This window comes from Pinus tabuliformis, chromosome 9 (genome assembly GCF_031772625.1).
Source record: "Pinus tabuliformis cultivar Carrire ecotype Pingquan chromosome 9, CPIR1, whole genome shotgun sequence".
Taxonomy (NCBI): domain Eukaryota; kingdom Viridiplantae; phylum Streptophyta; class Pinopsida; order Pinales; family Pinaceae; genus Pinus; species Pinus tabuliformis.
Window position 1 is genome coordinate 423,522,179 of NC_142307.1, and position 13,632 is coordinate 423,535,810.

Consider the following 13,632-nt stretch of genomic DNA (forward strand, 5'->3'; position numbering starts at 1 on the left):
AGTTCGTATATGTCATCAGTAATGCCTTCTTGAAGTTAACAAATGAATTGTATTTACCTCAACTGTCTTGGAAACAGAAAAAGACAATAAGCAATTAGGTGGCAGTCTAAAATTCCCAGTACTATTTGCTATTTAATTACCTTAAAAGCATCGAATCTAATTAATGATATAATCTCATTACCCTTCATAAACTTCTAGCACCAAAGGCACTTCAACAGCATGCCTGTTTGCTTTAGTGATATCAATCAACAGCGTTGCCTGTTTGCTTAGTGATATCACAGTCATAAAACCCGTACCAACTCTGAAAACATGGGGCATCTAATCAGTAATGAGTTCAGATTGATCCGAACCAAACAAGCTCAAATTCAAACTTGTAAGAAATCCGAACAATCTTCATTATTTCCCATACAAAAACAATTGGAATGCTATTAAACGTGATAACCCCAGGTTATATATCAGAAACTTTCAAAAAAAAAAGTCATGAAAAATAGAAGTTATCTTTTTATCAAAATGTGTAACACGCCAATGAAGGTAAAATCAAAGAACCTTATCATCTCAAGCGTAGTAAAAGTGTCCCACAAGTCACAATAAATATCAAGTACAGTCCACAGCTTTTTCACATATTTCTGACAACAAAAAGTCAGGTACAAAATTTCACTTTATAAAAACAATAACCACTCGTGATATACCAAAAGAATATAGTGTACAAAGCAGGACATGGTTAAATCGATGATATAGATACAAGGCTTCATCACAAATAATCAACTTGTAAACCTGGCAACCATGGAAAAAAACAAGCTGTCAGAGGCAAACCAAAAAAATACTCATCAAATATCATGCATATCAAGCGACTATATGGAGTTGCTATCTTTTAAACTAGTTCTAGAAAAATCCTCAAGTTGAATTCATCATACCTAGGAAGTCTGAAATTGAAATGAACATCGCAGATAAGAGCCTCCCTCCACTGGAAAAAGAATGAATGAATTGGATATGAACTACCCGCAAAAAAGAATAGGTTAATTTAGTAACAAAAATATGCGCCTTCAAAAATGAAGCATGCTCAAATCATTGACAATTCTGTCCTTAAATGTGCTCTTCTCTTCCTCGAGTTCCTGTAGAATCTTCTTGACCCACTTCTTTTTATCATTCAATCCCGCTAAATGAATCATGAAGTCCCCTTTAGCATAAACACCTGCAGACCAGAAACACTAATAATGTCAAAAACAAACGCAAACAGACCAGATAAAGAAATAGAAAATTTATAATACACATGAATCAGAGAGACATGGAACATAATAATGAGGACTCCTCTCAAGGACAACAGATTAAAAAAATGTTAACCTACAGGTAAAATAATTCCACCTAATAGTCTAGTTGTATTAACAATCCAGAGCATACATCTTCTATGAAGCAAAGCCCTTTCTTAAGCTGTATATACTATAATACACATGCATCAGAGAGACATAAAGGGCAACGTAAGGTAAATAGTTCCACTCAGTCACCAGAATCACCTATGGGAGGTGGTGCTCATACTCTCTGTTCAGGTCAGATTCAGCAGTCAGGGATCCACCCCCAAATATCTGAATTTTACAGATTCCAATATCAGAACCATTTCCTGTCAAGTGATCGGGGATCTGCACCAGACTGTTTCCTGTCAAGGGATCTGTTTCCATCAAAGGTGGAATCATTTCCATTTGCTGGAAAAGGAATCCTGTCCCAACCAAAAAAACCAAACAGAACAACTCTTATTCTGGTGTATAATTAAAGATTAATAAAACCTCTAGGTAAATGGTTCCACCCACAGTTACTGGAATCACCTATAGGAGGTGGCACTTGTGCTCCCCCCCTCAGGTCAGATTCAGGAGACAAGGATCCTCACCCAAATATTTGAATTTTGGTGATTCCAAAATCAGATCCATTTCCTGTCAATGGATTGGGTGGGATTCCAGAATCAGGGGTCGGCACTCAAGCCTTTCATGTGAAGGAATTGTGTTTGATTCCAGAAAAGGGGATCAGCACCTGACCATTTCCTGCCATGGGATCAGGTTACAGCATATAGGTGGAACCATTTCCCTCTGCTGCAAAAATGGTTCCTGTTCTGGAAACAAAGAGCACAGCTCCTATTCTGGAATGGGTTTCCTTGAGTGCAGGATAGGTTTGGAGGGAAGAGAGGAAGGGCACATGAGTTGCCCAAAAACCTTGGAAACTCACTAAAATCCTTTCCAGCATCAGCCTTCAATTGCTTTTGCACATTTGAGATTACAGTTAACCAAACCCTATAAGGAGATGACTAAGTAGTAGGCACTGCTGTTAATACTGGAGTGTGTTAGAATTTCTTGTTAATGTGAACCAAAAGTAATTTCAAAGTTGTTAGACTCATATCCCACCAGTCATACAATAGTCTGCAAGATACCATAGGCTTTGTAAGTTATTGTCTTTTAGCCTTGTTCCCAAGTATCTTCTTCATTGTTTCAGCATGTTACTAATTAGTCCTTGTATGTAAAATCCATAATTCACCATTTGCCTATACCTAAAAGTTTTTGACTCAAGCTCATGCACGTGCCTGTTTTGATGCATATGCCCATCTTTGCATTCATGCACCTATAATTCAATTCCATACCAGAAGAACTTATACAGAAAAGCTCATATACTTGTTTGTATGCATACGGCCATTGTTTGCATTCATACACCTATAGTTCATTCCCAAACTTGAAGAACTGACAAAGAAAACTTGCAACTACAAGTATAGAAGCTTAGAATCAGTGTTGCGAATATCTCGATAATGTCCTGATTTTATATCGAAACCACGAATTTTTGGCCTAGCCGATGTTTGCTGACTTTTACTGATATTTTGAGGGTATCTTGATTTTGCAGATGTTTACCGATTTTTACCAATATTTTCCTGATTTTTTGGTTTTTCGGACCCTTGCCGATTCTATCCCATGCCAATGTTTGCAACATTGCTTAGAATACAAACTAGATTTCCCTTCACACAATCTGTGCTGTGGAAAATGCTACATGCTCTCGTAGATTGAACACAGTAAGAGATTTTATGTCACGAGAACAAACAAGATATATTTTCTTATATATCACAGAACTGAAACTATGAATTAAGTCTAGGAGAAAAGTTTCAAGGTCTTGTGAATAAGGTAAGAAATTGACAGAAATGCAAAAGCAATATTTATGGCCAAGCAAGTAAAAGAAGTGAAGCTATGCTTTTTTGGTCTACCTGGAGAGTCACTTTTGACACATTACTACCAGTGCAGAGATTGCTAGGACATCCTTGATAAATCTTTAAGGTCTCTTGGCTTGAAGTAGATAGAGGTTTGCTAAATAGCCCATTCAATCATATAATAGAAGTGTACATGATTTACTCCAAGTTATCTAGCAAACCTCAATCTATTCTTCAAGCAAAGAGACCTCAAAGAAATACCAAGAATGTCCTAGCAATCTCTGCACTGCTAGTAACTCAACAAAGGAGAAAGTACAAAGGCAGCTCTCTGGATAGACCAAAGAAGCATAGCTTCAATTCTTTTAAATGCTTGTGCAAGAATGTATTGCTCATGGAGTAGATCAATTCACTATCTAGCTTACCGATTGACATCTCGACCTCTCTATGTCTAATTTACAAAACTTCCATTTATCTTAAAAATTGCAAGAATGAAGAGCAGAGTTGTCTAGCAATATCTGCAATGCAGTATCACATCCAAGAAGGAAGAACAAGGGAACTCTCTATACTAAAGAAGCATGGATTCAATACTTTTGCATGCATGTGGAAGAAAGTATTGCTTATGGTGTACATTAATTCACTTTATCTAGCAAATCAAGATTTCAATCTCAATCTCTCTTTGTCAAATTCAGCCAACTCACATTCTTTTTCATTTTGCAAGAGTGAAGAGGAGAGTTGCAACAAGTTACGTGAGATATCAAGAGATTAAAAGACAAATTTAAAAAACAAATCACTTTAACCATTAATTCGTGTAACCTTGATCCCATCTAATATTCTAGAAGTTCTGTTTAACAATCAGAGTATACATCAGTGAAGCCAAGGCCCTGCATATAATTGGCCATGTGGTCTGCATTTAATAAAACAGAAAACAAGCATTATAATTGAATATTGAAAAAAAATACACAATAAAATGTGCAACGAGAGCCAGGAAAATACTGATTTGCAATTTGTTGCTTATCAGCTGCTTCTGGACTGCAATTTGTAATGAACTTTTAGTTTGCCTGGAGAAGTTTGCAAATAAATCCGCAGATGGTCATGAATAAGGTTGAAAGTAGGTTACAAATATATAACCATCATCCAGTGCAGATCTTTTTAATACTCAATATTTTGAGCCTACGAATTTCCTCCAATTTTCTGGATGATTTGTCCCACTGCTATTCCTTTTATTGTATAGAGAGAAATGATTGACATGTGAATGACAGAAGTTTTCCCCTTATAATGGACGTTGTACTGAATCTAACTAGCTGAATAAATTGAACAGGTGGAGCCTAGTATCATACTGTTAAGTGATCAGTGATACACAGCAGCTGAAAGACTGCTGCCAATTATTGGTCAGACTCACCAAGTAACCCAATCCCAAACTTATCACCAAAACTATTATTTGAAATAGGTAACATGACTCAAAGTCTCAAACTCGTCCGCAACTTGAAAAGCCAAGTCTAAGAGAGCAAAAACTCAGAATATAAAGAAATACAAAGCAAAATACAGATGAAATTGTAAAGAATAAGTAAAATCATTTTTTCAGGCTCATCCAAGCAGCAATTCGAAAAATTCTAATGACAACCAGGCAAAAAATTGAACATATTGGGAACAAACTTTCTCTCTATGTACAGAAGTAAAATTTTCTACATGCTAAACCACAGTTGCATCATTTGATAAGATACACAAGCAAAATAATCTGCATGCTAAACTGCAGTTGCATATTTTATAAGCTAAAGGTGGATGAACTGATCAAAACCCAATCTAGAAGGATTTCGTATTCAGCCTCCGAAAAATACAAGGGCAAAGAGGAAAAATATGTTTCCAGCAACTTTTAAGAGTTTAACTGTGAAGTTTCAGAAAAGCTGTGCAGTTATAAATTTTATTGGTTGTCATCTGTTAAAATCCTCTTCTAAAACACTTATTATTTCAGGGATTCTTTTCCTCCAACAGTCAGCACGCAAAAATGTGTTGAATTATTATACTCGAGATAATTACAAAGACAAAATGAGGTATCCTGCAAACTTTATTTCATCTCGAGGGCATAGATAATAAACAATATTGAAAAGCCTTGAAATATGGAAGCTTTTTTACCTCGCCAAACAGTTTTACTTAAAGTCATTAAGCGGTGGCTGTTTTTCCATGATGGAGACCACATGTTTGAATTGAATACACATTGCATGCGTGGAATGCAAACATGTTGCTTCTTCTCATCTTTAGGCATGGACTTAACTAAACCCTTCAATGCATCATTGTCGCCACTTTTAGGGCGGCCAAAAGGAAGAATAAAACTGGTCTGATTCCACCACAAATCCAGAAATTGCATGCTCCACGAAGAATTACGGAAAAAGAACATCCCTGTGTCCATATTCAAGAAGAAAGTAAATAAGCATTTAGCAAAACAAAAAATCATTTCACTAGAAGAAAAAAAGTAAAACTGTAATAGCCAAGAAGATATCAGATGTTAACACGCTTATGTCTATATGTTCAAAAATATCTCTTTTTACATGCAAGAAAGCAATAACTCGATAAATCTGGCATCGATTTAGATAATGTTAATTTTCTCAACTATAAATTAGATATCATGGAACTCTTAAGAGTTCTCAGAAAGAAAGCAAGCAGACAATAAGAAAACGCCTACCTGCATTGACACCTGTAACATCCTCCGTCACAATGAAATCAGGCATGTCCTCGTAGTCCATGTTACCAGTAATTGAATATAAAACATCTTCCTAAAGATAAAAGAATCCATGGTGAGATTCTGCTTGATTTCAGAAAGTGCTGGGAAAGGACTGACTAAACATTAACTTGAGATGCATCCGGACTTATAAATCCTTAATTAACCAAAATACAAATGCATAAGCAATATAAGAATATAAATGGAAGTTTGAAAACTTACCAAGGCAATGTTTGGATTCGTCACCAGTGAATCCTGCATCGAAACATGTATATTATTATTACCAATTCTGAATGGACCTCATAAAAGCGAGAGAAGCACAAAATTAGATGAATGTTAAGGCAGCTGATCATTCTATACTATAAACCGTTTACCCGTTCCCAAAATCTTGAAAATGGAAGATTTCACCATAAGGCGATCTAATGAGTTTTTAATGCTATTGCCAAGCAGCAGCTAGTGACCATGCATTATTGAGTGACTTACAAAGATCAGAAACAATAATGAACACCTGAAGCCAAAAAGAAAAAACAGAAGATGACTGATTTAAACAGCTTTACGCTGCCATGTAATAGTTTTGATGACTGGCAACGGTATAATAAAAAATTTAAAAGAAGACATGCAACATAATGGGCCAAATCACAAATGAATTTTCTTATTCGCACATTTCAGTTCTGATAATCAAGAATATCAATATTGGTAAATAGGGTTTTGGTTCACCGTTGAGGTTGACGAAGAATTAAGCCATCCACCAGGGTATTCTTGCTGTGGTCTGTCCAACCCAAATGGCATGTCAAAGAGAGATGAGACCATTCTTGCAGTGGTCTGTCCCACACGAATGGCATGTCAAAAAGGAATGAGGCCCTTCTTGCTACAAAATGGGATGAGCCTGGGTCCATTTATGGCTTGGATGGGTTTTTGGCCAAATACCTACCCCTTAGACCTATACCAATGGAAGACTGTGTTATGCATTGCAACCCCGGAACTCGATGCATGTTTCTTGAAACAAATTCCAAATGAAATAGAAAACCAGTATCAAGAAAAAATTGCTTGCAGACGTAGCTACGAAGGTTATACACGCAATTGATAAATCTATTAACAGAGGCAGCTGTTTCAAACAATATTTAACACATCCAGCTGTGGAAACGGCCCTAACAGGTATTTTTTCTTCCCTCTTCATTTCATTTTCCTGCGAGGGAAGGGAAGCTGTCATGATCCAATTTACCAAAAATCTTTTAAAAAAGCTGGATACACCAAACATATATGACGAACATGGCAACTTTTGGGAATTAGAAGGATAACTCCCAATAACCCTAAAAAATAGAAATATCAAATGACCATGTAGAACCAGTTCCGACCTTCTATTTACTTATATAAATGTTCCCTTAAATTGGCTCCGGAGTCATGTGGAACCAGCTCCGGCCTACTGTTTACTTATATAAATGAACGCTTATATAGGCTAGAGGGTCATTGTAGAGAGCATGGCATACCGCATCGTTCCAGAAGATCCAATCATACTTGGGCAGATTCTTTCGGACAGCCAGGATCTTACTCCAGCTGGGGGGCCTGGTCTTGTCAACAATATCGCTCTCATCGAGGAAATCATACCCATGTCTCTCAGCATAGCTTCTCTTGTTGGGCTCAACCAATTTCATAAGCCCCTGGAAGGACCTCTTAGGATTGGTTCCAGACTCATCTGAACAAGTCACCATCGCAATCTTGAACCTCTTCAGACTGTCCCTGTCTTCAATTGGGGTCTCAAAGCACTGCCTGCCCAGATTATTGGCCCTGAACAACACAACCCCGGTGCCATGTACCAGCAACAGGGACACAATGGATACAGCCAACAAACTGAACAAAAGAGGACGGAAAGCCCTCTCCGATAAGATCCTGCACCGGTTCTTTATATCCGGGCCCCCTTTAAACGAATCCTGCACAGAGATGCCCATGTAATCCCTCGTAAAATGCTTCCCACTCTCTGAAATAGCAACCCTCCTTTGCGGACACAGGGTAGAAACCCCTCCCTTTCCCATTCTCAATCTCACAGATAAACACCTCTCCGTTGCACCCAGAGCTTGTCGTGATGCCGATTTAGCAATATAAACAAAAACCTCCAATGATCCTGCCGTTGGATGCAACAATGTATTTATACAGAACAGAGATCTTTCCAACCCAGAGCAGTCGCCGCCGAATTTGAAATAAAAGCCTGTGTTGACGGCAAGAGAAGCCACTGGAAGAAGCACGACTCGCCGAAGCTCGAACCTTGCACGTCACTTATGCGATTCTTCTAGCTCGCTTCCTTCGCAGTTGGGTCTGCCCGTTGTGACTTCGTCGCAGATATACGAAACGTTCCAGTTTTTACTTTGTTTGTTGCTCCAACCGTCTTAATCTACAGCTCGTTGATTAAAATGCCTTTGCTTTTCTTAATTTATAGTAACCAAAAACCCTTTTTTTAATTTTTTGTTTAAAAGGATGTTGAACAACCATCCAATTCCAAATCCTTTTTTTATATTTTTTAATTATTATAAGTGCCCCCTTCACAGCTCCACCTTGTATGCTGCTGATGATGATGGTGATACGTTGGTGGTGCTGACCCTGATAAACCCATATTTACTTATCATTTTTTATTAATTATTAACGTTTATATATTATTAATTAAACGACAACTCGCTGTTAATATTATAAAACAATTGAAAATCATCGCTCTAAATTCTCTGTTTAATATAAATTATCATATATTAATGTCAAAGAAATCGTTCATTAAATACAAATTTCGAGATTATAAAATCAAAAAAAATTGTCACCGCGTTGAATTCTCGTTGAAATAATCATATTAATGTAAAACAAAATCTTTAATAAAATAATAATAAACTATAAATTAAATATAATGATGGATTTACAAATAACGTGACGCGACAAGCCACTTGGCAGTTCTTTGGCTTTGGACTCATCGACCAGGGGTGGTGTGAAATAAAGAATACGGAAACATAATGGATTTATAAATTAGTGAACGGTTAGTTTACTCCTTACCTAGTTAATGCCAAATCATTCTTTGCCCGTTACAAGTCATGACTCATACATCATTTTCTTTTCTGAGGAAAAATTAAAGTTATTTGGTTTTTTATAGATTAAAAGTAAAATTTATATTATTTTATAAAAAATAATAATAGATAATTTAGTGCAGTGAGTAAAAGTTGTTAATTTCCTTATTCAAATTTAAATCTTATTTTCAAAATATTTATTTTAGTGAGTATATTGTTGTTAAGTTACCTATGATTTATTAATATATGGTTAATTTGATCATTTACTTCAAACATTTTAAGATTTAGTATAAATATCATTTTAATAATGAGGAAAACCCCAAAATAATTTTGCATATATATAATTTTTAATAATTTAAAATTATTATGGGGACATTTTAAGATTTAGTATAAATATCATTCTAATAATGAGGAAAACCCCAAAATAATTTTGCATATATATAATTTTTAATAATTTAAAATTATTATGGTTATATTTAATTTGATAAGAATTTTTTCCTTTATTATTTAGAGATTCCTTGATACATAAAATGACAATTACAATCTATTTAAAACTTTGATTGAATTAGAATTACAATCTATTTAAAACTTTGATTGAATTTTTTTTATTTAAATTTATTTAGAATCACTGAAAACTTACAAAAATGTTGTTCATTGTGCATTAATTTTAAATTATGGTGCCGCTTACCTACTCATACTAGGGTTTCATATTTATATTTTGTAATTGTTTGTTTGAATTAAGTATACATTTAGATTAAAGCTAAACATTTTAGGATAGTTTGTCTTTTTTTTTTTTTTTTTTAAATTCCGTCATTGTCGGAACTTTGTTATAAAAAATTTGTTTAAGTGAATTTCACACTTTTGAATAGCACTAATTTAATTTAATTTTATAATATTTAACAATTAATATTGGTAAGTTAACAGCACTTAAATGTGTGTTTAGGTTGTGAAACTGTTTAGTTGTGTTTCACAACTTAATATTATATTAAAAATAATAAAATAATATTTATATTGAAAAATAAAAGTGAATATAAGTTAATTTTAAAATAAAAGATATACAAGTTGGTTTTAGAATTAAAAAACCAATTTAGATTCCAATTTCATCTACTAACACCAAAGGGATCAAATCTATTTTAACACTAAAAAATGTTTGTATTTCAAGAGATTTGATGCCTCTCCAAACTTAATAGAACCAAAGTTAAAATGGATCTAGGCTAGTTTAATTATTAATTAAAAATATAATTATTAATTTAATGTTTTTTAATTTATTTTATTTTATTTTTATTTTTATTGAACTTCATCGTATTAAAATGTTTTGTTGATAATTATAATTATTAATTATTAATTATATTGTTTTATTTTATTATTTTGTTTTATTTTAATTGTATTTTTATGTAATTTGATCAAGTCAAAATGTTTAATAGAACATTACAACATCTCTATCATATTGGCTAGAGGGCACCTCTTCATACAATAAATAAATAAAAAATACAAGTCTATTTTAAATTCAAAAAGATATATCTCAGATTTTAACATAAAAACAATACAACTTAGCTTTAAAATAAATTTATATCTAAATTAATTGATCAAGTTCAAATCAACAAATTTTAAATTTGCTTAATAATAGTAAAAATAATTTAGTTTTAGGGTCATAGTCAAGTCAAACGGAGTTGTCTTTAGTATGACTTTTTGGAAGAAATTGTCTTTAGTGTGATTTTTTGGAAGCTTTTTCGGTGGGTTTTTGCGTCTAATTTTTCTAAAATTAGGCGAGAATTTATTGAAATAACAAGCTTGATGGTTATCTCTTCACAATTGAAGTGCACTAGGGGTTTTTCGGGGTGCTGAATACGTATATACACTGAAAAAACTAGTTTAAATAACACAAATCAAGATTTCACCTCAAAATTTTCCACCGGATTCCAAAATTCCAAAAAGTCACACTAAAAGCAACTCCCAAGTCAAACACCAATTTTCAATTTGATGTATGAAATCTCCCTATCAATTTTTATCAATCTTACAATTATATTTTTAGTAACAAATAAATTATTTTAAAAATAAATTATACATTATTTTAATACAATTTTATAAAAAATAAATAAAATTTAATTATTGCTATAATTTTAAAATAAAATGGTAAAGTTAAATGAATATATATGATTTGTTAAAGTTCCTGAGATCCTAATATTGGATTGCAAAACCGAGGCAATAATTGCCCTCATGATTGATATCCATAGATTATATGTCGCAAGAATTTGGCGACCCTATTGGTTGGCATGTCTTCCACAGTACGTTGGCCCTGAGACAGGGAGGTGGTGGCAAGCCCACCCTCCCTCAACATTTATGGTTCATGGAGACTTGGTACACTTGTCCTGTTTTCTGGCAGGATGAGCACCACACAATAAGGCTCAGCTCCAACAGCACAAGTTGTTCATTACCACAACAACTTGCAAATGGAGACGGAATTTAGGTGACAGGCATTAAGACAGAGTTAAGTACATACATGATGAGGATTTGATGGAACCCCCAAAGAGGAGGTAGGGGAAGGGGACGAGCTTCCCTCTCATCTCGGCATGTAGTGAGGATTTTTATCGTAGTATCCCCCATCCCTATCACCGAATGATTGTTGATGCAGAAGCTTAGGAGCTTCAGGTCACAGGAGACCACATTTGGGCATTATGTAATCTCCTCGGATGCCACTTCAGGGACTAGTAAGACGTCAATGTGTTGTTGGAGGGCAATGTGTTGGATATGGAATTTCACCCGCACCATGCCAAAGCTGCTAATGGTCGAATTGTTGACCTCTTCGGCTTGTAGCTCTAGGGCTTTGTGTCTCCCTCAACTGACACAGTGGATGATTCCCATTCGCTCTCTCTAGCTCAGATCACTGCACAACATGTTAGCCTCCACAACCCTTCGCCAAGGTGTCAGTAGACTCATAGTGACTCGAAGACCACTCCAGCTAGCTTGAGTGGCCCCTCCAGCAGCAAGAGTGGCCAACTTAGCAACCACTCTGTCTTGTCTTCCCTACAACAAATAGTGCAACCAACATCGTCCACTCAGCCTGCTTCCATGAGGCACCCCCTTCTTGATGACACAGACTATTACAAGCCCTACCCAGTGGTCTAAGAAGACCCTCTAGAGCAATAGTTGGGCGAAGCTCGTCTCTCAAGGTAGTTTTCTTTGTAGCCACATTGTCTTTGTGCTTTTAGATCCCTCAATGATTTTGTATGCTTTTTTGCAAAGAACATGCCAGGAGGACTTTTGGTTTCTCCTCTGTGGGCAAGTGCTTCCTCTGTTTTTTCACTATCCTGGTTCTCAGCGTCATGGCCTCTGAACATGGCTGGTTTTTGTTAAGCCTCAATGCTACGATGAATGTGATTTTTGTACAACAAGTGTAATACAAAGACTTATCACTTATTTTATATATATAATTTATTAAAATTAATTCAATATATATAATAAAATCTTTATTCTATAAAATTCCAAAACTAAAGTTATAAAAATGGATTAAAAGGAAAAATAAAATGTAATAATAACTTAGATTCATCTTAATCATAAATTTGTAAAATTTTAAATAAGCTTAAATTTGTAAAATTTTAAATAAGCTTAAATTTATCCGAATGGAAATATTTTTTTTAACACTACTTTTTTAAATGGTTAATTAAAAAAATATAAATTTGAAATTTAGTCTTTAAAATGTATTTTAGACTTATTATCAAATATTTATGTATAAATTTGAAAATATTATAACTATAATATGTAATTACTATTCTTCCAACTTCCTTGAATACCTTTAATATCATCATTAATCATTATATGAACAATTTCATTAATTCAAAATTACTTTTATAAAAATTTAAAATAAATAGACTATTTTTTTTGGTCATAAGTGATTTAAAAAAACAAATTCTTAAAACATTTAACTTACTGCATACAATTATAAAAGACTTAGTTAATTTAATAGTTTTCAAATATATACCATATGTTATAAAAATTAATGATTTCTTAAAACATTTAACTTACTGCATACGATTATAAAAAACTTAGTTAATTTAATAGTTTTCAAATATATACCCTATGTTATAAAAATTAATGATTTATTGACCTGTAACATTATTGACTTAGTTAATTTAATAGTTTTCAAATATATACACTAGGTTTTAAATTAATGAATTAACTCAAAATAAATTGTTAACGAGGACTACTTTTATAAGTTGCAATTATTGATTTAGTTAATTTAATAGTTTTTAAATATATAACACATGTTTTAAAAATTAATGATTTATTGACCTAGAACATTATTGACTTAGTTAATTTAATAGTTTTAAAATATATACACTAGGTTTTAAATTTATGATTTATTGACTTAGATGATATAGAATTTTTCATTTTTCTCTTCTCTTTTATTTCTATTAATAAATTTATATTATATAGATTTTTGTATTGATTTGAAATGTCTTATATTTTTAAAATAATATTGAAGATAAAATCATTTTTAAATTAAACTTTCATGATTAAATTAATCTAAATTTTGTAAATTATCATAAATATTTTCAATAAATAAATATTAATTATTATCATCATAAAAATTAAAAATTGATATAATCATTTAAAATTAAACTTATTTATTTTAAAACTAATTGACCAAGGAAACTTAATGTTTTTGTTTGATTAAGAGCTTGTGTTTCTGGGACGTAAGGAAACATATT

At 33.3% G+C, this 13,632-nt stretch overlaps 1 protein-coding gene across 1 annotated transcript; it reads right to left on the minus strand.

Moving 5' to 3' along the window:
- Positions 1–478: 478 nt before the first annotated feature.
- LOC149148956 (putative alpha-1,2-galactosyltransferase C1289.13c) lies at positions 479–8,284 on the minus strand. The gene is made up of 6 exons (XM_089438057.1): positions 7,373–8,284; positions 6,108–6,140; positions 5,850–5,940; positions 5,303–5,566; positions 915–1,192; positions 479–774 (listed from the first exon to the last, which is right to left on the minus strand). The coding sequence occupies exons 1-5, from the start codon at positions 7,913–7,915 to the stop codon at positions 1,044–1,046; spliced, it is 1,080 nt and encodes a 359-aa protein (XP_089294183.1). The 5' UTR covers positions 7,916–8,284; the 3' UTR covers positions 479–774; positions 915–1,043.
- Positions 8,285–13,632: the final 5,348 nt, after the last annotated feature.